This window comes from Durio zibethinus, chromosome 11 (genome assembly GCF_047325235.1).
Source record: "Durio zibethinus cultivar Kanyao isolate XHJ-2024 chromosome 11, ASM4732523v1, whole genome shotgun sequence".
NCBI classification, from domain to species: Eukaryota; Viridiplantae; Streptophyta; class Magnoliopsida; order Malvales; family Malvaceae; genus Durio; species Durio zibethinus.
In genome coordinates, this window is record NC_143172.1 from 21,062,072 (window position 1) to 21,088,544 (window position 26,473).

Below are 26,473 nucleotides of genomic sequence, written 5' to 3' on the forward strand. Positions count from 1 at the left end.
TTGTAATTTAAACTTTCTCAAGTCGATTTTTCGTGAAACTTTTCAAATTATGTTTTTAAAATATTTGATGATTTTTTATGCATTCGAAATTATAGTAGTACCTTAAGAGATGTAAAATTATCAAAATACCACTTTAAGGTAATTTTGTAATTTAACTTTCCCGAAATCAGTTTTTCAAAAAAATTTTCAGATCTTAATTTCATATTATTTCATGATTTTTGGTGGTTTAAATCACAAAAATAAACAAGGAAGCATTGTTTTTTCAAGAAAATTGCTTAGAAACCAAAAACTTTTTAATAAGGGGTAAAATAGTCTTTTTATTTAGTTCTATTAGCATTAAAAATCTAATATTTGGTAGGGAAGATTCTCAACCAGAAGATTATCTTGAGGGACTAGATCCAATGATGAAAGGTGACTCATTACAAAGAAAACAAGAGAGAATTTTTAACCATTAAACAAGCTTTTAATATGAGGACATGAATGCATTAAAGGAAAAAAAAAATTTTTTTCATGAGGGTTGGGAATTCATGTTTTAAAAGGAGAAGAAAAAGGCAAGGTAGTAATGGAAAAGAGGAAAAAAAATAGAGAGAATTTTTAAAGGCTTGGAAAAGGTAAAATCCTTTCTTTGTTTTTAGCTTCAAATTTGATCTATAAATTCAATCAATTAGTTCATAACTTAATTTGGGATAAAAGATCAAAGAAATCAAAGAAACAATCCACCATTAACCATTTAGAGGTTTGGCCAAGTGTGAATCCTTCATGGCCGAACCTCATTTTGGGTCATTTTGATGATTTTTTTGCTTTCAAATATATTTATGATGTCTAAATGATTTGTTTGTTTGTAATTTGCATTAATTTTATTAGTTATTACTATATATTTGGTGTTTGGCTTGTGTTCCTATTTACATGGTTTCATTGCTATTTTAGTATACTATATGTTTGATAAAATTCTTCTTATGATCAAAATGTCTACACATGACAAATATCTTGATGTTTGATGTATGATTGAGCTAAGCAAGATGGAAATGTGCTTATGAAAGGCCATGGGAGCATTCAACCAAGCGTCCCAAGCCTCCCATGCTTGAGCTAAATCTCTTTTTTTATATTTTATGGTAACATGATGCTTGATTTTTATGTGTTTTCATGAGTTTTTGGTTTGTTTATCAAGTTTATAATATGTTTAATTTAATTTTCACAAATAAAATGTTTTGGTGGCTTGTTTTGGCTTTTTTTTTTTTTTATGTTTAGTTTACACAAGTTTTCAAAAGTAAAAAAAAAAAAATACGGTGGAACATGTTTTAAAATCTAAAAATTTAGTATTTTGATCCATTTACATTATATATTCAAATGCACATTTGGTTTTTAATTTAATTTTTAAAGTACCTTGATTTGTAATTAGTTTGCACCTTAGTCATGCATTTATATTTACAATTTTATGAATGATATTCTTGTTATTTGCCACATCATCGATATTTATATTTTTATCAATGGGATTTTTTAAATATTACCTCTATCACTTGCATTTTCTATGAAATCCTAAATCTCAAACCCTAAATTTCAAACCTACACCCTAAACCACTTTCCAAACCTTAAACTTTATGAACTCTAAACGCTAAAACCTAAACATTAGACCATAATCCATAAACCATAAATCTTAAACCCTAAACCCTACAAACCCTAAACCTTCTAAGCCCTAAACTCTAAACCCTAAACCTACATCAAATCCAAAAATCAACCTTTTAACCCCATACATGCATTTCATTTTTATTTGTTTATACATTCTTGAATCATCATGCATTCATATCATGTCATTCATGTATTCATTCATTTTTATTATGTTCATGCATACAATGCATATGTTTTTCAAAGAAAAAATGTTTTCAAATAAAATAATATTTCAACTAAATATAATCATTAAGCTTTGACCTAACTATAAAAGACTCTCAATGGTTATTATTTATATAAGGTGTTACCTTAATTTTTGTAAGGCAATTTGAAAACTTTTAAATTAGAGATATTTTTGAAGTTTTACCTAAATATAAGACAGTGAAAAAAATGTCTTGATAATTAAAGTATTTTTACTTTGATCCAAAAATAAAATATTTTGTTTTCAAAATAAAAAAAAAAATTCAAGTTTTGGAATGGAAAAAGAAATTAATTTCTAAACACTATAAGAAGACCTTGTTTACCAAAATTCAAAGATAGCATGTAGACAATTAGCACCGTCTGATGAACGCTATAGGAATGTTAATCTTTCTCCATTTATAACTAAATTTCAAACCCTAAATCTAATTTCACATATCACAAATTTGTTTTTTTATAAAACTTTTAAATCTTTTACATATTTTCTTTTACATATTTTATTTAAAAGATAATTTTTTAAATGATCAATCACATCCTAAAAAAAATTAATGATGACTCTTTATTTTGATTTTGATTGAAAGGATTTTTTTTAAGCTTATGTTTTTCTCATTCCCATTCATTCAGCACTTGGGTTCCTCCCTGGTCTTGAAACATCGTGACAATACTTATTTATATATTTTTAGTTACTTTGTTAATAGACATATTTTTTATATTTGTAATTATTACTCCAAACAAAATATAAATAAATAATATGTCCAAAAAATTATTGCATAAAACCAAATAAGCATCCAAATATATAAATCCAAACAATGTACAAATATTTATAGATATATCAATTCTTTTTAAGTACTCTATAGTTTTTTATCTAAAAAACTTACACAGATTAGTAAGACAACCAAGCAATACATATTCAAAATCAACAGGAATCCCTTCCTCATGTCATTTCCCTCTATCAGCACTTCTCAACTCCTACTCAACTCATTTTAAGGTAAAGAATCTCTTCGTGGGTTGAAATTTTTAAGGCCAAAAAAGAAACTCCACATGATGAAGCCATTGTTAGGCATCAAGTAAAATTCCAGTAAGGTTCACTTGCCTGCAGTGCTTCTTTGTATAAAATCCTACATTTGCAAATAAATCAATCACAAAAGCCCAGGTAGTGAAAACCAAGCATCTTCAACAATACACTCTCAATAAAAAAAGCACCAGAAGACAGGTACAAAAAAGGACGTAAAACATTAAACATCTAGGATAGCCAAGCTTCAAAACTTTCAAAGAGCAACAATTGCTAAATTTAAAATATGCAGAAAACTTTAGAAGGTAACAAATAAAATAAAATAAAATAAACCATAACCATGAAAAGGAATGTATCCATACCTTAGACTAAGAGAGGACAAGTTGAAACAAGCAAGATCAACTTCATTTAAATTGGCTGACAACGAAAGATTTAGAGATGACCAATGGAAACATCGTGCTACCGGAGGGATAAGCACTTTCCTAATATTTGGACAACCTTCGCAGTTAAGGTTCTACAGTAAACGGTTTGCTTGCTCGACTGGCACATGGATGTTATCAAAACAAAACATGCTAGATTCATTATGCACATAAAGCAACTCAAATCGACCACCAGGTCATGCATATTTATACATCCATTCAAACTCAAATGGGTAAGATGTGTGCAATATGCAAGAAGCTCCTCTATGGCAGATTGGCACAGGTTACCATATAATAAGTCTAAATCCCAGAGTTCTCATAAAGCACCTTCCTCGTAAAGGGGCTCCAATGATGAGTCAGCCAAATATTTGCATGCTTATAATTTTAACACCTAAAAGAAGGAAAGGAAAAGTGAGCAAAAGAACATTACAGGAAATAATGAAACATGCAGTATTGGAAAAATTGAAAGCTTAAACCAGACAATTTACCATAATGTAAAATTTTCTTAAACTTGCTTTATGCATGTATTCACGACGAATACCATCAGCGTTAAGGATGACAATTTCAAGCTTGTCTCCCTGTTAAACATACATCACATGTAGAACCAGTCACATATGAACAGAATTTGTAAGAAGATGCAAATCTAGTGGAAGTTTTAACTACTTTATCTAAGGTAAATAATACACTTTTATGGTTTCACATAAATCAATGCTTGATATTTAATGATTTGAAATTAAATATGAAAATAAATAAAAATTAATTAAAATAGTAAAAATAGTTTAAACGAATATCAACCATAGAATTAGATGAAAGTACATTATTCATTCTTATATAAAGTAGTGGAAACTTACGTTATTTTTTTTTTTTTAAGCAATGGAGAGGATCCGATGAAACATAGTTCGAAGTAATACACATGATAGTATCTACATTAAAATGAAAAACTATAGGTAAGACTTGAACAAGCAACTGAGCTAAAGTGCTAGACAAAGGAACTTTGTAAATGGAGGCTACTTTTAAAGGTTCTAGATTCCTGGAATTCAGAAACTCATGGACAAGAGAGATGATGCAGTAACTTCATTAGAAATCAACTAAAAAAAGTAGAATAAATTAAAAGCAACATTAAAAAACCAAGAGAGACTTCTATAATAGAGACACGAAATTCGTCAATACTTGGTTTCCAAAACATTGAAATAGTTTTTCTAAGTTCATCTAAATCTATGAGGGTGGTGGGCAAGAAAAAGAAACTTACAATGTATATATCCCTCTCAGTTGCTGATGCAAAAACAGTTTTGACTAAATCAACTGCTTCATATTTCACAAGTGGAGTTACAGCATCCTGGACAGGAAATGGGTTGCCAAACAGAAATATAAGAAGTAGAGTGCTCTGATGCATATATGTCACAGGATAATAAAATTTTAACAACACACCTGGGCAGGCAACAAAAGAGGGCTAGGAGACTTCAGTTGGCTATCCAGAAAAGGCATAATAAGTGTAGAACCGGTACGCTGGTTGCCATATCCAACCCTCTCATAGGAACCAACAGCATCATATGTGAACACGCAGCCCTTGCCTGAAGATTTAGATGTAGAATATTATATAATATATAACACAAAACCTCAAACCTCAAACTAGTAATGAAAGCTCAAAATAGAATACCTTCATTAGCAAGGCCCTAAAACATTAAACAAATAGTATGGAAAGAAACAACTATAGTCAAGGGTGTTGGAAAGCAATTAAACCATTGCAAGGTAGCTCATTTGCTTCTTGTGCTAGTGCTAATAAATCTGGTTTACAGAGCACTATAAGAAAGTAACATGATGCAGCCACAATAGATGTTTCTAAGATGGGAACCGAACAAAATAATGATCATTCAATGAAAACCAAGCTTGTGCTTTGATATACGGCTTAAACAGAACATCTTACATAACAATAAGTTTGATCATTTACCTGAAAAATGCAACACAAGTCATATATTTTCCTTTTGAAAGGAAGGGATTAGAGGCTTTATGTTTTAAGTGGCTCTTCAAAACAAAATTCAAGCACTCCTTACTTTTAACCATCATTTTATTTTTGTGGTGTTAAGCTACAATCAATTGTCTTTGGCTTGTGAAGTTTTTATATAGTTTTCCAAACCCGATAATTAAAATATAGCCCGTCAGCCACATTAGTTATGAGATTGATGCATGTATTCACGTGGTTTAAGCTTAAACTATGGGTGTTATGCGATAAATTTCTCCACGTAAGGGACTAAACTAGTATTAGCATTATATCAAAATACAGAATTATTAGGAGTAAAAATAAATGCAACATCATGCATTCATCAAGTACATGCAATAGAATCAACTGAACATGAAATAACACAAATATGCCACGTATGGCTAATCATGCTTATTTATCAAGGATTTCAAACTTACCTTCAGCTGCAAACAAGACACAAAAGCTAGCTGAAAATTCGTCAAAAAGGTATATGACAAATCAAGTGTTATTAAATTTGGAAGCTAGCGCAAAGAGTAAAGACCGTCAGAACCAACAGATGGGCATGACATCAATATTAATGACACGATCCGAGAGCAAGAAGCAGTGGTTGCAGATAAGCAATAATCCTTAAATTGGCTGTATGTAAAATTAAATAAAAACATCAGCCATAGACCAGAGGAAAGTATCATAAAAGAAAGGTGCAGAAATTGCACCAAACTTGCATAAGGAAGCATCCGGAGACGTCAATAGTGGACAATTTATGGATGCTTCAGATAAGACACCACATCATTTTAACTTAAGTGACACCATATATGAAGCAACAATTCTGAGTGTGTTCAATCTGGGGCAAATTCCGAGATTAAGTGATGCGTTCAGAAAAACTACTGGAACTCCCTCAAATTCATGTCCTTAGTTCTAGGCTTCTAACAGCGCAGACGGTGGACTCCACATTCCATCGGACCTTACATGAGTTTGTATATCTATCATGAAAGAGGTGGAAAAGAAGGTGGGGAGTCCAAATAGCAACGTCATTTAGGGAAAAAAAGTGATATCTTTTTCATAACTAAATGAAGTTAAATTATTGCATATGGTGAGTTGGATGAACTAAAATCCCATGAACCAAGTTTCTGAGTACTTATTATTAGGTAAATCATACATTTATGGCTATTAGAAATAATAACGTGTACTAACATCAAAACTATCAACATAAGAAGGAAATTTTAGCATCCCTAAGATTCCAAATAGAGATCCCTTTGGTTGTTACTCTACTACTTTGTTTATTTGCTCCTGCTTCCTAAGAAATTGAAAATAATCAAAAGCAAATGATAGAAACCAAAATTAATTGATTAAAAATGCACAAATAACTAAAACACAAAATGATTCTAACATAATTGTTCCATATAAAAGTAAAATCACTGCCTTGTATTCTTCAATTTGTTTCTTATATTGAAACCAGTAAAAGTAACAATCAAATTGTACCTAATCAATTTAAAATTGAATTCTTTGGTTTCTTTTTGCTATTAACAAAATGTATCTTTTTTCGTGAAAATTTTCAAAATTTAAGAATTTATTAAATCCTTACGAACAATTTCTAGAGCATAAAAAATATGAAGAGAGAAGTAAAAAAAAAATGAACTTCGATGCTGAGAAAGAGGGCAGCGACTTAGAGAGCCAGTGCTGCGAGAATGAGAGGAAAAGAATAAGGATCTAAACCGAGAGCAAGAGTGAGAGCTAAACGGAGAAACAGATATGGACTGAGAGCCCAATGATCACTAGGCTTATTGAGAAGAGAAAGGGACGACGGTGATAGTGGCGACAGCATCGACGGTGATGACAAAGGCAGTGCCGGTGACAATGCTAAATTGGAGGCAAGGAAGAAACCCTAATTCTTGGTTCAGTGAAAGAATTTTTTTTCCTACTGAAAAAATTGTTATGGATGGCTGGCAATTTTGCAAACCTTAAAAACAAATGAAAGGGTCAACATCGAAAAGGTTCTTTTTTTAGCGTTCATGCCTAACCAGGAACCTGCCCCTCTTTAAATTGATAAAGATATTATGTCACAAAAAATGGATGCGAACTATCTTACAAGGTCAACAATCTCATGCTTTTCTTTAAATAAAATAAAATAAAAATTCAAGCTCTCCTTCATCAAAAGTCGTCCGCCTTAAGCAATATTTTTATGTTATATATTTCATCCATTTAGCTACATTAATATCCAAAAAAAAAGATACTATATGATTTAGAATGCGTTTGGTAGGTCGATCAGTATGGCTACCCTCATATTGATGCTAAGATTATTAGTTTTGTATTAGTACTAGTCATATCAACAATATGCATCAATTTTTTTTTGTCATTCGAGGGAGACAGAATCTTACATTACAGGAAAAAAGATTTTTTTTAAGATTATATTGACCACTAAATCAAGTGGCTGAAGATGCAATATGTATCAATTTTGCACTAATTAGGTATGCTTTCAATTGTTTTGGATTGTTTGGACCAAAAATGATGTTTTAGGCTTTTTTTCAAATAAAAATCTTTGTTATGTTCAATTTTTTATATTCACAGTAAAAAAGATGTGACAAGGGTCAACTTTGAATATTCACTTTCACTAAAATTATGAATAATGATTATATATATATATATATATATATATATTACCTTTAAATATTAACTTTCAATAAAATTTTTTATTTACTAGTTTTTTAGAATTTTTTGTACTAAATACTTTTTAAAATTTTTTTTTCGATTATTATTGAAAATATATATTTTTATGAAATTACAATGACTTTCACAAAATTTACAAAAATTCTTATTTAAATTATTTAATTTTTTAAATATATATAAATTAATAAATTTTATTTAGTGAGATTTGAAGTGACCTTCACTAAATCTATTTATATTAATTTTCAACTCTCATCTCAACTACATGTATAAAATTTTGCACTTGTGAAACAAATTTGTACGGGTCAATTTTAGATCTTCACAAAAGATATTAAATTAGTGAAAATTATTTATGATTCTCATAACAAAATGACTTTTAGTGAGGGTAAAAATACATTATTCGCTAAAATTATTCACAATGAAAGTTATGGATGGCCCTCATTGCAAAAAGAGTTATTAATAAGAGTCAACATTTGACCCACATTACTATTCTCACTAAAACACACTTTTTCTTATAGTGAAATAAAAGTTAAGGTAATAATTTTTTTTATAAATATCAAATTGTAAAAAGTAATATAGTTTAAGGGCCAAATTACATACTAGCTCTTAAATGCTATTATCTTTTTACATAATTACAATTGTGAGTAGCTATACAATGTTCATTATGTCATATTAATATCTCTTGCTTCCTATATATGTATTTAGTTTTTTTTTTTATTTGTATTTATGGACGTTAGAGGTATTTCTCAATAGCTTGTCTTTGAGGTCCTTTGAATTCTGTTGAACAAGGTGAGTGAGTGCTAAAGGGGCTTCAGCATTTACACTCATAGACCTAGGTTATAAAAGGTCTTTTAAGAAGATGAAGAATTTAAAGGAAAAGAATCAAAATAGTTAACTTGCGTTTCCAATTTGTTTAATAGTATTTATAGGATTATGATGGGATCATAATAGAGGTACTATCGATGTTAGCACAAAATAGTGGGATGATAGACTATAGGTTAGCAAACAATTTAATAAATACACATTAAAGTCTTTATATTTATTGTTTTTAACTAAATGGTGGAAAAAATATAGGTTTGTCTTGAAGCTATGAAGTTTCATAAAAGTGGATTAGAGCATATTGGACTAATGGAAACTATGTTCTCTACGACCATGGCTAAGGGTTAAACAGCATCGAATTTAGATCTTGACAATGATTCAAAAGAAAACATTGAAATTAACTTTAATACTACAAATTTGATAATGAAACTCCCCTAACAAGTACTCAAGAAAGAAAGAAAAAAATAAAATAATGTCTAGATGATCAAGTAATGGAACAACTGAAAAAAATAAAAAAATAAAAAGAACTGGAAATAAGATAGTGAAATAATAAGATGTGAAGCAATTGAGAGTTTTAATTCAACAACTACAATGGCACTTAAAAAGAGTGTTTCAATGGAAGTAGCAATTTTGATTGTTTAGATGTATTGGAAACGAGCCTTAAGATTGAGCTTGATACTGAATTATACATGTCATTCACTTATTTGTTTATTGATTTATTTGTTAAAAGAATAAGGGTACTTCACATCATTAAGATCTATTTTTTTCATCGTTGTTAGTTTATTGACTTATTTGTTAAAAGAATTAGTTTGGATTATATGCTGACAATGGATAATTTTTATTGTTTTTCTATTTTACGTACATGTTATTGTTATTTGATTCAAGGATGCGTCAAGATATTTCAATTTTATGCAATTAATTGTTAAATAAGACTATATCATAATTATTTTTTTAATTTATTAGATGCGTTAAAGGTATCATGGATCAAGTGATATCAACTCAATTAAAAATATTTAAAAATTAAATATAATAATAATTTTAAATAATTAAATAAGGATATTCATATCTTTTAATTTTTTATATAATACATTTTTTTTAAATAGTTACTATTTTTTTCTTTAAAACCACCCACTTCTCTCTCAAAAAACTACCTATTTTCTTCTCTCCCCAAACATTTTATCTCTCATTATTTTCTTTTACCCACAAAATTGGTGTACATGTTTTTAATATTTTTACAATTTATCTTTTTTTGTTACCAATTCCTACCTATTTGCTTCTCTCCACTATAGGAGATAAGGCTTTTAGTGGCTTTTTTTTTCACATTTAGTGGCATTTATAATATGGCACTAAAGGATTAACAGCGTTTGCCAAAAACGTCGCTAAGAGTATTGCCTATACTTGTGTCGAAAAAATAGCAGCATTTTTAAAAAAACATCGCTAACTTAACGACGTTTTTACATAAAACGTCATTAAATTTAGAGGCATTTATAGTAGAAAACGTCACTAAATTTAACGACGTTTATAGTAGAAAGCATTGTTATATTTTGATATTTAAATGTATTTTTAGGTACAAACGCTGCTAAATTAAAAAATTTATTTTTTTAATTTTGATTATTATCATTAAATAAAGAATATTAAAAGAAATAAAAATGAATTTAAATTCATAAATTGAATATTATGAATACATAATTTGTTCTAATATGGAACACAAAGTTTAATACATACAATAACATTCAAATTATTTTAGTACATTAACCAAAAATTTAAAATATATGAAATTGATGACTGTATAGATTTGAAATACTACCATTTGATGAAAGATTTTTTTCACTTTGGTCATTACCATCTTCTGTTGTTGATGGTCTTCATGCACAGCGAATCCTTTCAAGCAAGATTAAGTCATTTTATCAAACATCATGATCTGAAAAAATAAACAAAACAAATACTAAGATGAGATGAAAAAAAATATAATAGACTATTTTAAAATGGTTTTCTAAGAATATTTTGAATGAATTAACAAATTCATGTTAACAAGTAACAATTTTTTAATAATTTAAAAAATATTCTGTTGAAAAAAAAAAGCTAAATCTAAAATTTCATTCATGTTTGTAGCTAAATTTAATGTTAAATTTCAAGTTTTTCATAGAAAAATCCTATTTCTTTTACTTTCAGTTCTATCTTGAATTTTTCTCACTAACCAAACAAAATTAAACTTAGAAATGCAATAACGAAATAAATTGGCAAAAAAAGAAAAAGAATGGCCAAATATTGAAAATTGCCAATGTTGAAATGAAGCTTACCAATGGAACTTGAACGGTGGTAGAAATGCAACAAATCAGACAGGAAGTTTAGAGATTTGACCTAACAAATCAAACTGAAAGTTTAAGGATTTGACTTAAAATATAAAAAAACTAATTTGAAATTTGCAAAAACAAAAGGAAAGAAAATGAAAAATGATCATAAAATGATAGAAACTTAAGTAAAAAATGAGAAGAAAGCAACTCAAAATGAGCATAAATAGAAGAAATGAATAGAGGAAAGAAAAAAAAAAAAGGTGGTCTTGCAAGTTTGAAATTTAAGAAAAATTTAGCAGTGGGAAAGTGTGATTATTAAAGGCATTTTTAGCTAAAAATGCATTCAATAATTATTTTTAATTTTTTTAAAGATTATTTAAGGCATTTCTAGCTAAAAATACCTTAAATAATCCTTTCCAATTTTTGAAATAAAAATGAAAAAGGTATTGTAACACACTAAAAAAGAGCTATAACAATTTTAAATATAATTAAAAGTAAGAACAATCATAAAAACAAATTATTGTAACCTAAAGAATTAAGTTGCCAATATAAAATTCTAATTAATATTTTTTTGAACATACAAGAAAAATAGTTAAAAATTAAAAAATATATTGATAAGGTAAATAGGTAAGAAGAATTATAAAATTAGCATCATTTAGCATAAAATGGGTATAAATTGTCATAAAACACTAAAAACCATTATAATAAGTCTAAATATAATAGAAAGTAAAAACAACCATAATAATATATTATTGTAAGATAAATAATTATATTGGCCATGTAAAATTTTAATTAATTATTATTTTGTAAATATTTAAACACACAACCAAAAACTTTATTTTTATTAGCACTTATAAGTGCCAGTAAAAGATTAAAAAAGTATTGCTATTATTATTATCGGTAATTTTTTAATCGTTGGTTGACCATCAGCTAGGTAAGTGTCAGTAAAACCTTTTCAATAGTCAAGCTACCAGTGCCAGAGTTACACATTTATTTGATGATTTTTTTTGAAATTTTAAACTATTGTTATAAGTAAAAAAAAAAAAACCTTTAAAGGCATTTTAAAGTACTGGTAAAAGTCACATTTTGTTTACTTTTTTTGTATATATTAAGTGAATTATATTGACACTTAAAACTGCCCTTAAAAGTCTTACTTTATTTTTTTAATAATTTCCATATTTATAATCTTTGTACTTAATAAAATTAAAAAAAATAATTCATTCTTGTTTACTTTCAGTGTCTCTAAAACTTTTTTATGAGAAAATCTACTCATTTTAAGGTGTTTGCTATTCATTATTCTTTTTTCTCTGCTTAAAGTCATAATACATTGCTTTGGTATGAATGTAACTATTTCACCCCTATTCTTGAATTCCCAACTATTAAAAAGGCCAATGCCAAGGTATGCCTCCAACTCTTTAATTTCTAACTATCAATAACACGTTTCAAAATAAAGTTGGTCAATAACACAAACAAATATTCCAACATTTTCTGTTACTGGACAAGTTTTGTTTCCTTGATTAAACCATTCCTTATTAGCCACTCTCTCAAAGGTTTGACCAATCTCTAGGGTCACTAGATCTTCAAACAATTTTCCTATTAGAGGGCAAATAAAATCCTTGGGTATGCTTGAAAAAAAGGATCTTTCATCAATATATTTATCACTTTTTAGCAACTATGCACGAGGACAAGACCAATATGAGCAATCATTTCAAAATCTTAAATATAAAGCACAAGCATTTATAATATTTTCCCTTCAACTTACTTTCAAAGGAAAGCTTGAATTTACTCAGCTTTTCCATGAAAAAATAAAATAAAATAAAACTTATTAATAAATAACAACATATCACACCATAGATAAAAAGGAAACACGATGCTTAAAAGGAGAATATTTGACGAATTCAACATTTTCAAGAGAACTTTGCATCGACTCCTCACTAGGATTTTGAAGACTAAAGAGAGTAAGATCACTTGTGCCCTCAGTTTGTTGTGGCTCAAATGAAGAGTTTGGTAGCCACTTGAGCATGAGTTCATTAACAATTAAAAGAACAGGTGCATGTAGCATATTAGAATCCCGTGCGGTTGTTTGCCATGTATTATTAGCTTTAGTACTATGATACTTAAAAAATTGAATATCAATCATGTGAAGATAATGATGTTAGGATTAGTTCTTCATTAGTTATAATGATTCTATAAGGATAAAAATTATTAATTTTATTTTTTAAAACTATATTTAAAGAATTTATTTTTAATATTTTTAAAGTTGATATTTTAACATATAAAAAAGCATTTCCAAAATAATTTTTTCTTAGCCAAAAAATAAGAGAGAAAGAGGAAACAAAATAGTTACCTATGAGACTACCTTTCTAGTATATCCACCACGATTTTAATCATTCAGAGCTTGTTCCTCCTTAAACTTCTTTATTAGCTTTTTTATCTGTCTTTTATAAATAAGCATGAAATGATCACTAATCATGGTCTGAGAAAGCCATAATTTAGCATACAGAGATCTCGGTGTTAGCAAATTAAATACACACTATCCAGAACAATATTTCAATAAAATTAGTTGTGCCAAGCTCCTAAAACTTGTCAACAACCAAAAGCCACATACCATGTTAGCCAAGTTAAAGTAAATGTTCAATACAAATGTTAATGTTGTTTGTTTGATTTTCTAAAGGGGATCATCAAACAATTTCGTCGAGGAGAAAAACAATTAAACCACAATACAAAAGGGATAAGGGAGTAAGAAACATGGGAGAGGTAACCAACTAACAGTGACTTGGTGAGGCCAGAAAAAGTTAAAAAGCTAATTACTAATTTGCTATAAAAAGCTCTAAAATCATTCTGCTATCTTTATCTATACACAAACTTATAATCATTCCATTACAAATTATTATTCTTCTTTGAAAGAAAGGTAACAAAAGCTTAAGGAAAATAGATATATTAACTTAACTATCTCTAGAAGCATATCAAATAAGGTAAAAATGAATTTTGCTAACAGTTAAAATATTTTGTCATCCATGACTTTTTAAAATGAAGGAGTAATATAATACCTAAATAACACGTATCAAGAATGTTACCTTAGCATGCAAATCATCCACAAATGCAACCAAGAATGTGAGAAATAAATCTACTCTATTTATAACAAAAGTAATAAAATCAGTTATTGATTTTGCTAACTCCCACGTCATACAAGCAGCTACATACAGTATATAAATATATATAGTTAGTTTTATAATTGCATTCAAGGAATAAAGGTATCACTTTAACTATAACTCCTAAAGGTATCATACCACGTTGTAGTAATGATGTTCTATATATGGCTATATAAAGAGGCATCTATTCTAGAAGGCTAACAGTGGATACAAAGCACAAACCTAGAGCAAATGTGACATAGGTAGTTGTTGATTACTCATTTTGCTCTCACAACATAAAAGTTGTGGCTTATGAATCTGCCATGAATTCTTCATATGTAGACAACCTAGCCATTAGCTACAATCTTATGAATGAAATCAGTAACAATGATCTAACAACAAGTTCATTGTTACATCTATTGGACCGTCAATTTTAAAAGATATTCAAAACTAAGGATTATTTTGGCTAAAATACGTAAACAATTAAAATTAGGAATTTTCAAAATACGTAACCAATTAATTTTGGTGAAAGTATGTACGCAATCCTTTAGACAATTAGCCATTTGGTTCATTACAAAGCCAAAATAAAAAGAGGAGTGAGATTGATTTTGGCAAAAGTACATGGCTAGGAAATAATGCTAATGGAGAAGACAACAAGGATCGAGTTGAAACTAAAGAGGAAAAAATTAGAGATTTTAAAAAATTAAAGAAAATGACAAGATCTAATTTGAGAAAGATTGCTTAGATTTTGGTAACAAATTTGATTTGAAAACAAGATTGATTAAAAAATGTAAAAAGGATAAAGGATTAGAAAAAGTCAACTTGAAAAGAGATAAGGATTAGTAATTATAGATAATTTGTAGCTTTGGAAAAATAAAAAAAAAAAGAGTCAAAAGTTCTTTTAGTGAAAAAATAAACCCATTTAGCTGTAGAAAGACGTGATATTCTCAGCGGCTTGGGCTTTGACGAGAAAAGTCCATTAAATTTGAAATAATGTAAGCGGTTTATTAAACTCTCACAAATATATTCCCTTAAGAGTAAGGTTTTTTTTTTTTTTTAGTGAGAAAATAGATAGAAATTTAAAAAAATTAATTGATAAAGTAAATAAGTAAGAACAAATATAAATCAATATCATTTGGCTCATATAGGTGAGAAGTGTTGTAACATATTAAAAAAGAGTTATGATAACTTTAAACGTAATGAAAAAAATAACCATAAGAAGATATTATTGTGAAGTATATAATTATGTTGATAAATTTTAATTAATTATTATTCTTATAAATATATAAGAAAAAAAGCTAAAAATAAAAAAATAAATTGATAATGTAAATAAGTAAAAAACATAAAATTAGTATTATTTGGTATGTAATGGGTAAGAAATGTCATAAAGCACTAAAAAAGAGTTATGACAATTCTAAATGTAATTGCAATGTAAGAACAATCATAAAGATATATTATTATAATATAAATAACTATGATAGTAATGTAAATTTTTAATTAATTATTGTTTATATATATATATAAAAGAAAAATAGATAAAAATTAAAAAATAAATTAGTAGTGTAAACAAATGAGATGAAACATAAAATTAATATTATTTGACGTAAAATGGGTAAAAAGTGTTGTAATACACTAAAAAAATAGCTATAACAATTCTAAACGTAATGGAGGGTAAAAACAGCTGTAAGAAGATATTATTATACCATAAATAATTATACTGATAATTTAAAATTTTAACTAATTATTATTCTTTAAATATATAAGGAATATAACTAAATATTGAAAAACAAATAGGTAACGTAAAAAATGAAAAAACGTAAAATTAGCATAATTCAAAATAAAATGAGTAAAAAATATCATAACATACTAAGAAAAAGTAATGACAATTCTAAACATAATTAAAGGTATAACAATTATAATAATATTTTAGCATAAAATGGATAAAAAGTGTTGTAATATATTAAGAAAGAGTTAAAACAATTGTAAACATATGAAAAGTAAAAACAATTGTAAAAAAATATTATTATAAAAGTAATAGTTATGTTGACAACGTAAAATTTTAATTATTTATTATTCTTGTAAATATAAAAAAATAGCTAAAATTTAAAAAAAAAATTGATAATGTAAACAAGTAAGAAGTAACTTAAAATTATTATTAATTAAAATAAAATGTGTTAGAAGTGTCATAACACATTAAGAAAAATTTATCATAATTCTAAACATGATGAAAAGTAAGAAAAATAGTAAAAATATATTATTATAACATAAATAATTATGATGACAATATAAAATTTTAATTAATTATTGTTATTGTATATATAAATAAAATAACTAGAAATTAAAAAAAATGATAATGTAAAACAAGTGAGAAGAAATGTAAAATTAATACCATTAAACATAAAATGGATAATAAGTGTTGTAATACATTACAAAAAATTATGATAATTCTAAACGTAATGGATGATAAGAACAACCGTAAAAAAATATTATTATAATATAAATATTTAAATATACAACATAAAAATTTTTTGATAAAAAGATACCAAAATTTGCAATCAAAGAATCTATATATATAAAAAAAAAACCATACAAATAAAATGGTACAATGATAGCTTTTATTTTTATGATTTATGTTAATAAATTTCTAAAATTATAAAGAAAAATCATACAAATAAAATTGTAAAAGATATAACATAAATAACTAAAAAATAATTTTAAGATTAAAAAGATAACATAAAATAATTTATGTTTTAAAGTTAAAAAAATTATTAAGATGAATACTAAAATTTATATTAATTATTGTTATAATATTGTTTTTTTAATAATAAAAAAATAACAAAAATATTATTTATTAAAATAATATATGACATAACTATAATTGAATTTTTATTTTACTGTTGTTATTTATAAGAATAAATGAAAATAAGTATAAAATATATAATTTTTTTTATTTGTCAAATAAATAAAATAAATATAATTATTTTTATATTTTTTAATTAACTTATTAACCTTTTTTGTCATTTTTCTTTTTTTTTTAATTTTTTTAATTTCTTATAAAATATCATTATATCTCATAATCTTAAAATAAAGTCAATAAATTATAACCTTACTATAAACAAAACAAACCCGTCTCTTAGCTCGTAACACATTAATATAAATAAAAGTACAATAATCCAATTTGTCTTAAAAAGAATATATTGGCTTATTATCCATTTAAATTTGTTTATTTGTATTAAAGCTTGCATTTTATTTTCTATAAAAAAAATTTTAAATAAATTTTTTCTTTAAAGACAAAATGGATAACAAGTCAAACCTCCGACATGCAACCCCACACGAAAATCTTTGACTCGTTTATACTCGTTCATTATTAGCAAAACTATAATGTTCAAACGTCTATTAACAAATTTACTCAACACAACAAAGCCGAACACAATCGGCTCAATTAAATTATAAGTCAAGCTCAATCATAAAAAAAAAAAATTTACAAACTCCAAAACTAAACTTCTCAAACCGATTCAAATCATCCAAATGCAAACCAAATCAACCCAAATTCAAACTTTGAGAATATGATAGCTTAATTACACTTCTAGTCGAGGAAAGGCCATCCAAAGTCAATATTTGACCCATCCAAATTTCAACATGAATATTGTTTTCAATAACTCTTGCTGCATTTACATTTTTAAGAACTTTCAATATTCGTGGACATATATGAAATTCGCTCTCTCAGCTTTGTGCACCCAAAAAAAATATAGAAAATGCATAAGCGGAAAGCCAATTAGTAGCATTAACCATTAAAAAATATTTTTGCTTTGTCAACTTGAAGAAAAAGAAGACATGAACTGTAAGACGAGGATATAATTTTTGATAGATCAGTTCATGAAGCTTGATATTTATCCTTCACAGCCAAAGCTGCTGCATTATACCACACAGCTGCCGCCATAGCACCAGGATCTGGAACTGTTGCAAGTATATTCGCAGAGACATAGCTTGACCACCCCGCCTGCAACAGCTACCATCAGATCCCAAACACACACACATGCATTTAAACAGAATATAGATATTTTGCTAAGGCATCAAAAAGGCATAAAAGAGCAGTATCCTTTGACAGCTTGCATCTCAAAATATTTATATTGGAAGCAGAACTATAAATAGATGACCAAGTGCCTTCTATAGCGGAGCAGACTCAATCTTAAAATGTTCTTCCATCCTCTTTCTGTGTTTCAGTGTAGAAGTGTAGTCAAGTCGAAGACGAGACAATATAGGAGAAACTCGAATTTTACTCAAAACTTATTGCTAGAAACTTAATTTAAGTTTAATCGAATTTTAATTTTCAAACTTAATTCGAAATAAAAATCAAACTCGCTTTATTAGACTCATTTATCGAATAAAAATCAAGTTCAACTTTAAATTCAATTATTTGAACTCTCGATTATATATATATATATATATATATATATATATATAATACTAGTTTCCTATTTAACATAATAAAAATATATATTAAAATATAAAAATTAAATTAAATTTACGAGTTATTTGTGTAAGGTATTAAAACACTCAAATTCGGTTCATTCAATAAGTCGAAATATTCAAATTCAACCTCAATTCAATAATAATCGATCCAAATTCAATTGTCTTAATCGAATTTGAATAATTTACAAATTCAAATGTATCATTTATACCTCTACTTCAGTCATATTTAAGGTGTTGTTTGATGTTATTTTTGTTTTCTGTTTTGTTTTGCATTTCAAATTATTTGGAACAGCAATAAAAACTAATTACCTATTATAGCTAAAATCAAAACAAAAATAGTTACCACTAAATAGAAACAAGTTCTTTTGTGGTGTCCATTGTTTCAAAAGCAATTGCTCCGTATAGATATTGTTCTTTTGAACTTTTTACATTAAAAGCCATTTATAATAATATTTAATTTATTATCAACTTATAAAACTAAAAAAATGTACAGTTAAATAATAAATGACAAAATAACATATATTTACATTAGAAATATATAAAAATTGATATAAAGAATCAAATAAAAAAATAATAAAACCATAAAAAACACATTATTCGATGAAACATAAACATATAATAATGCAACAATTTATAAACATATTGCAAATAAAACAAAATATATTGATATTTTTCTATAATTATATAATTCAATTATATTTAAATTATATTTTATCAATATCTTTTAAAAAACTACATTATCTTATAACTATATTGATATATCCTATATTTAAATATAAGTACTATGTAATACCTAAAAATATATATAGCACAAAGTAATATTTAATATTTTAAAATTAAAGGTTATATTTTCATATTTTATTAGTATAATGTTTAATATATAATATATCATTTTAACATTAAAACATTATAAAACCTATTATTTAATATTTAAGTTTAACTATTACTACTACACCACACATGTTACTGCTGCTATTATTATTTAAAAGAAACATATGAAAGATTTTTAATATAATAAATAATAACATGGTATAACATATACACAAATTTATAATATTATTAGAATATATAATATAAATCATATATTAATATTATAAAAATATATAATATAAATCATATATTAACATTCTATATTAATTTTTTTACAATCAAACTTTATCAACTTTGACTGTTGATACTTTAAATATTTTATTAAATTTTTTTTTTTTTTTATGAAATCATATTTGAAAACTCTCATTCAAAGATTTTAGAAAGTATTTTCTCATATTTTAATATGCAATATATTTAAAATAAAATCAAATAATAGTTAAAAAGGTTTGACACATAAAAAGTCAAACTAAAACATTATTTATAAGAAAAAAGGGAGCACTAATTTGTTAAACTCTGCTTCTATTTGAATTATTCTGTTTGCAATAACTCTGTTTTTTTATTATTATTAATTTTTAACATGCAGCAACACTACTTACCAAACATTTTTATTGCTTTCAATCTATTGAAAATAAAACAAACAACAAAATGAAAAGCAGGAAACTTTAACCAAACAGATCTCAATCAATTAAAGAAATTATCCTATATAAAGTTTTGTTACCATTCAGTCCTGTCCTTTTATTCGCCATTATAGATTATAGAGTTTCCACGGATGCACAAATTTACAATCAAGGATTGTGATTTTAAATTGAAGTTTAGGGACTAATTCAAACATTGAAAGAGTGCGGAGACTAAATATAAACTTAAACCCTCAATTTAGTTGCAGTAATCCTGACACTTACTCTACCGGTAAAACCTGCCTAGAACTCAACAAAAGCAATAGTATATACCTCAATAGGACACAATAAACTCTCCCAAAAGGAATAAGGAAAAAAAAACCTGCAAAAGAATAGTTATCACGTCTATCCTGTTTCTAGTAATATATTTTAGTGTCTTATTTGCAGCTCATAGAATATGAAAAAAGCTTCCTACTTTAGCATGTCTTCTGAGATGTAGCACGTAATATCACAGAATTTTAATTTTATACCAAAGAACAGCCAACCAAAAGGAAAATCCCAATGCAATCAATATCCTAAAATACTATATAAGCAAAGGCAGGATGATATAGTAACCTGTGCCTGCATGTGTTTAGTTGATTCAGCTCCCGCCAATGCAGCTTCAGATGAGAGAACAAAAGCAGTAGAAGAATCATCACCAGCAGTTAATCTCTGCTTGCAAAACAAAATATTACTATGAAATCTTAGACCACATCAATAAAAGGAGAAAAAAGGCAGTTGTTCTATATAACCTCCTTAAGAACTGCTAATGCAGGAATAAGGGCATCCAATAATGTACGATAACCAGCACTAGCCCCACCATATTTACTGACTGCAGCAATGGCAGCTTCAAGTGCTTCAGCCCCTGAAATAAAGAGTCATTAAGTCAAGTTGTTTAAATCAGAAAATGTTTCACATGAAGAGCATCATCTCACATTGCTTTGCTGTGACAATTGAATCTGAGTTAGCTTTCAACCGTGCATATGCTGCCTTACAAAATATATTGTATCTGTTTAAAGAGAAAAGTCAAGAGTTATATATTTCTAGCTATATCTGTAAGTACAAATCACGCACAGAGAACAAGCAAGCAAATTACAAGACTCCACTTGTTCCTCCCATAGCTCTTCTAACAGATGATCCAATTTCATTCACTGTTTCGGCAGCATCATTCAGAGGATAACTGGGAAGAGATGAAGACAATTTATCAAGTAAGATCATCAAGAATATAATGAAAATATTTGTTTGGAATGATAATCACTGAGGTACAAAAGCATTCTTACACAAAAAATTTTAAAACTATAGACCTAAAGCTGACAGCCATCAATCAAAGCATAAAACTTTCAAATCGAACTATTGTGCAAATAATAATTGAGGTTAAACAACTAATTATGACAGAGCTAACAAACAACGCAATAACACAACAATGCTCGAAACTCCAGCAACCTGTTTAACTACAACAGTTTTTACACATTAACATATCCCCTATGAGAAATATCCTCTTGTAGAATCATGAGCATCCAAGTTTTTGAAGCATCTCAACCAACAATATCTCTGGGATTCTTCTTGACATTGCAATGACACTAATACAAAGTGTACGATAAGTGAAATCAAATATAAGGGCCATGACAGCCCACATTGGAGGAAGTCTTAAAATATATATAATACTCAGTACTACTGGAAAACATCATAAATAAGCTAAATATACCCCCCCCCCCCCCCCCCATACATGTTTAAGATAATGACCCATCAAAATCTCTGACACTTCATCGAAAGGCTATAAATGTCCAGCAACCTTAAGACCAATTACTATGGTGGGCAGACAGCTTGCATAAGTACATATATGTCCTAGCATTCAGGCCTAGGTTTGCCACAACTAATACGCTAGAACAATTTACCATAATTAAGCAACAAAAGGAAACATAAAAAATGATGAAGAAAGGGCATACTATTTTTTCATATCATCAAGGATTGCTGTTGCACCTCTGTACATCTGCAAAAGCAAGTTAATCATGCATATCATGCAATAAATTGTGAATCAATAACAAAATGATAATTAGGACAGCTAGAATGCACAACTTACTGTTGACCCACAGTCACCATCACCTACTTTGCTATCCCAATCATTCAAACTGTCCCGCATACCAATTACTGCATTTACTGCTGCCTCAATAGCCACTTCAAGAATACGGCCACGTTCACTAAGCTGCACCGGCCGACATAATGACTACCAGAAACAAACAAAAATTTAGTAAGATACTGGTCAAAAACAAGAAGAAACTGTTTTTTAAACCCAACAGGTCTTAACAACCCCCATCAACCACCCACATGTAATACACCGCTGAGGTACAAAAAAGACATAACCACCGGATTTAGTTCCAAAGGAATTGAATTTCATCTAAGTAATGTATGTTTTTGTTATTTTCTTTCTTTTTTTCTTTTTTCTTTTTTTTTTATTGATGTTTTCACTCTTTGGACAATAAAACACCTGCAGTCTATTTGTGAAACTATTTTATTTTTCAAGTCAAAAAAGCCTAACATCTGCCATTGGAGTTTCTTAGGCTATTCCACTTGATCCAAAGGATTATCAGTGTAATCCATATTACTTTTTGTTATTCTTGGACTTGGGGGATAAGAATGCACCTTTGGCCAATTTATATTCATCAACAGAACATAAAACAGTAATTAAATATTTTATTTTCAGTACATATGAGTTCTTAAATATGATGCCATTACATACTCTTCAATTGATAGTATGCTATTATATTTTCATAGCCTACCTAGCAAGTATAAGAATGTACATTTCTCATTCAGTGTTGTCTATATCCATCGATGGTAAAATCAAAGACTTGAAATGAAGCTAACATGTTTAGTGATAGCAACTAAAAACATAATATCCGCATTCTGCATGGAACAGAAGTTAAATAACTGTAAATGTAGCCTTCAATTAGAAAAGTTATCTATAATATATGACCTGTCCATTCCTAATATACCCTTCTATAGTAATCATTAATTCCAGGAACCCACCTCCTCACTCTTTGTTACACGAGATGGTGGCAATGGAACAGGAATCTTGGCTGGGGGACGATTACCTACAAGAAAACAGGGAACCTGAGCTCAATGAACCCAAAACCACCTTTTAACTTTATTTTAAATTTTCAATCTACTATTGTTAACTGTTGTAACAATTATACTGAAAGGTTGATATTGTATTCTTAAAAGTGCAATTTAGATCATCAATATGTGATGCAATATAAGATGTTAAATTCCAAACCAAATTTCTTCCTAAAGCATCTTACAGACAAGTGAAAAGAGGAAACATAAACAAGAAGTATCAATATTCTAACACATTGACAGACCAGCAGAACCAACAGGCCAATGAGGAGCCGCAGTGAGAGCATCCAGGCGTTGCAAAATAGTTTGATCTGCCTTCATTATAGAGATTGAAAATCCTGAAAGAAACATTGTACTGATAATGAACAATGCATGCAACAAAAAAGAAGAATTTTCTTTTATTAACAACAAACCTGCCATATCAAGAGAGGTCATAAATGACCCTGTATACACTCTTTCAACAGCAAGTCCAAATTCCAGCTGCAATTTAGGGACAGTCTTTCCAGCTGCAATCATAAGTTCCATCATAGGAGTGGCACCTAAGCTGCAAGTCAAAAGATCTTTAAAATAATGACAACAGTCTAAAAATATTGAATAGATTTGGACAAAAAATACCACAGGCCATAAATGCAAAGGGGTGTATAAATGAGCCAAACCAAGCTCGATTAGGGAGATAATTTATGTTAGTGTATGAGTGTGCGAGTTGGAATATTATGGGAATATTCCATGGGAGATAGTTTAGGAGGGATTAATTGGGAGCACTAATGTGTAATTTGTAATTGATTCTCTTTCCTTATTATTGTCCATATAATGAAAGGCTAATCCAAGGGATTAGCAAGTTGTTCTCTAAAGTCTTAATTTTAACATGGTATCAAAGCCAACAACGCAACCCTAGCCACTGCCGCCCCTCTCTCTCTCTTTCCCCAAACCCATTTGCTATAGCTCTTGCGTCATCACCTAAACCATTGCTACTACAGAGTTTGATCTCACAGCCCTAAAGCAGCACACTGAAAACTTTTCCTTTCTCTTTAACAATTCCTCATTAGTTGAAAAGGGGCCACCCCTTATTCTCAAAGGTGACAAGAAGAAGGGGTTGCAACCTCTTTGTGAATGATAGATTAAGGGAGACAAGCTCTTCTCGGTGTAGAGCATGGCAACAGAACTAGGGACAGAGTTCCTGGTTGTTAATTTGGGATTGTGTTACCCAATTGAAGGATTACCAATTGTGTTTTAGAGGAAGAAGGTTCTGTAGCCATGGCTAAGGACGAGGCAACCACATCGAAGGTGATAATTCAAGAGATTATCACGGGCTCACAATTTTCGGATGAAAAACTTGATGGCTCCAACTACTTGTCATGGAGCAAGACTATGTTGGTAACTTTTTGAGGTCTTGGAAAGGCTCAGTTTCTGACAAGTGAGCCGCTAGCAAAGCAAAGCTCAGAGTATGCAACATGGGAGCAGGAGAACAATCAAGTGCTTGGACAATTGTTCAACTCGATGGAACAATGAGTCAAGATGATATTCAATCAATATTTCACAAGGAACTTTGGGATGCTTTAAAAACTGTTTATGCAAATTCTGAGAATTGCAGAGGATCTCAGATGCTCCGAAAGCATGGACTAGAATGGAAGAATCTGATAAGAGCCTAGGGAATATTTTGTTGCGTTCAAGGAGGTATATGACGAGTTCAATAAACTGATACCCTTGTCTACCGATCTGAAGACAAATCAGGAGCAACGAGAGGTTCTAGCTGTAGTGTTTTTCTTAGCATATTTGAGGGAGTACGCCAATACTAGTATTTAGATGTTAGTAGGCAAAGATCCATTTTCTGTACTAGATGCTTATAAGTGCCTGGGTAGGGTCACCCAACATGATCCTCCACAGAAAGACAAGACAATATTTGTGGCCCCATAACGTAAAGGACGAGCACCATGCAGAGGATGTGGTGGAAGAGGTAAAAGACGTGGAAGTGGTAGAGGAGACCCATGGTCTTGCTATCATTGTAGACAAAAGGACACTTACGGAATGTTTGTCTGCATCTTTGAGCCAACACTGGCCCACCAGCGGTATATGTGACTAATGCTGAGGTTCAACCCCAGCAGCAAGACGAAAAAGGGGTTCAGTTATCCCAAGATAAGTATGACAGGCTCATTCAAATGCTTCAAAATAAGACTTCAATCTCCTCTCCAACAGCAACTTTTATACAAAGTAAATCTACTGCATGTCTAGCTTTCCCCTCAAGACTTGGGTGATTTATTCAAGAGCTTCGAATCACATGACGGGTACTACAGGTACTCTTTATTCATATACTCCTATGATGAGGAAATGGTCTATTTTGGTTGCTGATGGAAACTCTATAGATATTGTGGGAAGAGGCAAGACTCGACCTATATTCACATTACCTTTACATTCTGTGCTACATGTCCCTTGTTCTCTTTTTAACTTACTTTTAGTTAGTCAGATTACAAGGAATTTGAATTTTAGTGTCTTTTTCTTTCCTACTTATTGTGCTTTTCACCATCTATTGACAAAGCAAACTATTGGTAAGGGAAGGATAGAAAGAGGTCTTTACGTACTTGATGACATGCAGAAGATACAGTCTGAATTAATGACATACTCAAAAGAATTGTCATCAGCTTATGAATCTCATTGTCGTTTTGATCATCCATCTATGTCAACTTTACAAGTTATGTGTCCTCATTTATCATCTTTTAGTTTTGATTGTGAATCATGTAAGTTTGCCAAACTGCACAGAGTATCCTATCAACCTCAATTTAATAAAAGAGAAAAGTTTCCTTTTGTTGTAATTCATTCTGATGTATAGGGGCCTTATCCTATTATTTCGAAATTAGGTTATAGATACTTTGTGACATTTGTTAATGATTACTCATGAGTTTGTTTGTTGTATTTGTTGCAAAGCCTTTCCGAATTATTCTCTATCTTCACTACCTTTCACGTAGAACTAGAAAATCAATTCAATAAGTCTATCAAAATTTTACGAAGTGATAATGAGGGAGAGTATTTTTCTACAAAGCTTGTTCAATTCCTAAATGCAAAAGGTATTGTTCATCAATCCTCGATTACAAATACCCCACAGCAAAATAGGGTTGCTAAAAGGAAGAATTGTCATTGGTAGGAAGTGACTAGAGCTCTTTTGTTTCAAATGAAGGTCCCTATGGTGTTCTAAAG

General features: G+C 28.8%; 2 protein-coding genes across 7 annotated transcripts in view; both read right to left on the bottom strand.

Annotated features, from left to right (window-relative positions):
- Positions 1–2,626: 2,626 nt before the first annotated feature.
- LOC111291077 (proteasome subunit beta type-1-like) lies at positions 2,627–7,340 on the bottom strand. 5 transcript variants are annotated; one of them, XR_016346487.1, is made up of 6 exons: positions 5,710–7,332; positions 4,544–4,865; positions 4,146–4,217; positions 3,783–3,872; positions 3,238–3,685; positions 2,627–2,981 (listed from the first exon to the last, which is right to left on the bottom strand). XR_016346487.1 is itself a non-coding variant. In XM_089768284.1 (6 exons), exons 2-5 carry the CDS (start codon positions 4,777–4,779, stop codon positions 3,671–3,673), a joined length of 249 nt encoding a protein of 82 aa, XP_089624410.1. In that variant the 5' UTR covers positions 4,780–4,865; positions 5,710–7,340; the 3' UTR covers positions 2,627–2,981; positions 3,238–3,670. The 5 variants fall into 5 exon arrangements, 3 of the variants coding, with proteins under 3 accessions (XP_089624410.1, XP_089624409.1, XP_089624408.1); XM_089768284.1 differs by lacking the exon at positions 4,146–4,217 and having other exon boundaries at positions 4,544–4,630; positions 4,723–4,865; positions 5,710–7,340; XM_089768283.1 differs by lacking the exon at positions 4,146–4,217 and having other exon boundaries at positions 5,710–5,908; positions 6,986–7,335.
- A 10,366-nt stretch (positions 7,341–17,706) lies between these two features.
- The window catches only part of LOC111289750 (putative 3,4-dihydroxy-2-butanone kinase), a 36,557-nt gene continuing 27,790 nt past the window's right edge, over positions 17,707–26,473 (bottom strand). For both annotated transcript variants that reach the window (XM_022881030.2, XM_022881029.2), the window contains 10 exons: positions 23,698–23,828; positions 23,530–23,622; positions 23,198–23,262; positions 22,254–22,397; positions 22,120–22,163; positions 21,270–21,353; positions 21,109–21,182; positions 20,926–21,038; positions 20,750–20,845; positions 17,707–18,177 (listed from right to left, as the gene is read on the bottom strand). In XM_022881030.2, coding sequence (XP_022736765.2) covers positions 18,052–18,177; positions 20,750–20,845; positions 20,926–21,038; positions 21,109–21,182; positions 21,270–21,353; positions 22,120–22,163; positions 22,254–22,397; positions 23,198–23,262; positions 23,530–23,622; positions 23,698–23,828 — 970 coding nt within the window. In that variant the 3' untranslated portion in view covers positions 17,707–18,051. The remainder of the gene's footprint in view (positions 18,178–20,749; positions 20,846–20,925; positions 21,039–21,108; positions 21,183–21,269; positions 21,354–22,119; positions 22,164–22,253; positions 22,398–23,197; positions 23,263–23,529; positions 23,623–23,697; positions 23,829–26,473) is intronic.

Coding starts and splice junctions, on each gene's coding strand:
- LOC111291077 (XM_089768284.1), bottom strand. CDS start 4,779: ATGCCTTTTCTGGATAGCCAACTGAAGTCTCCTAGCCCTCTTTTGTTG. Junction 4,631..4,722: donor CTCTTTTGTTGCCTGCCCAG/GTGTGTTGTTAA, acceptor TTTCCTGTCCAG/GATGCTGTAACTCCACTTGT. Junction 3,873..4,543: donor CTGAGAGGGATATATACATT/GTAAGTTTCTTT, acceptor TATGTTTAACAG/GGAGACAAGCTTGAAATTGT.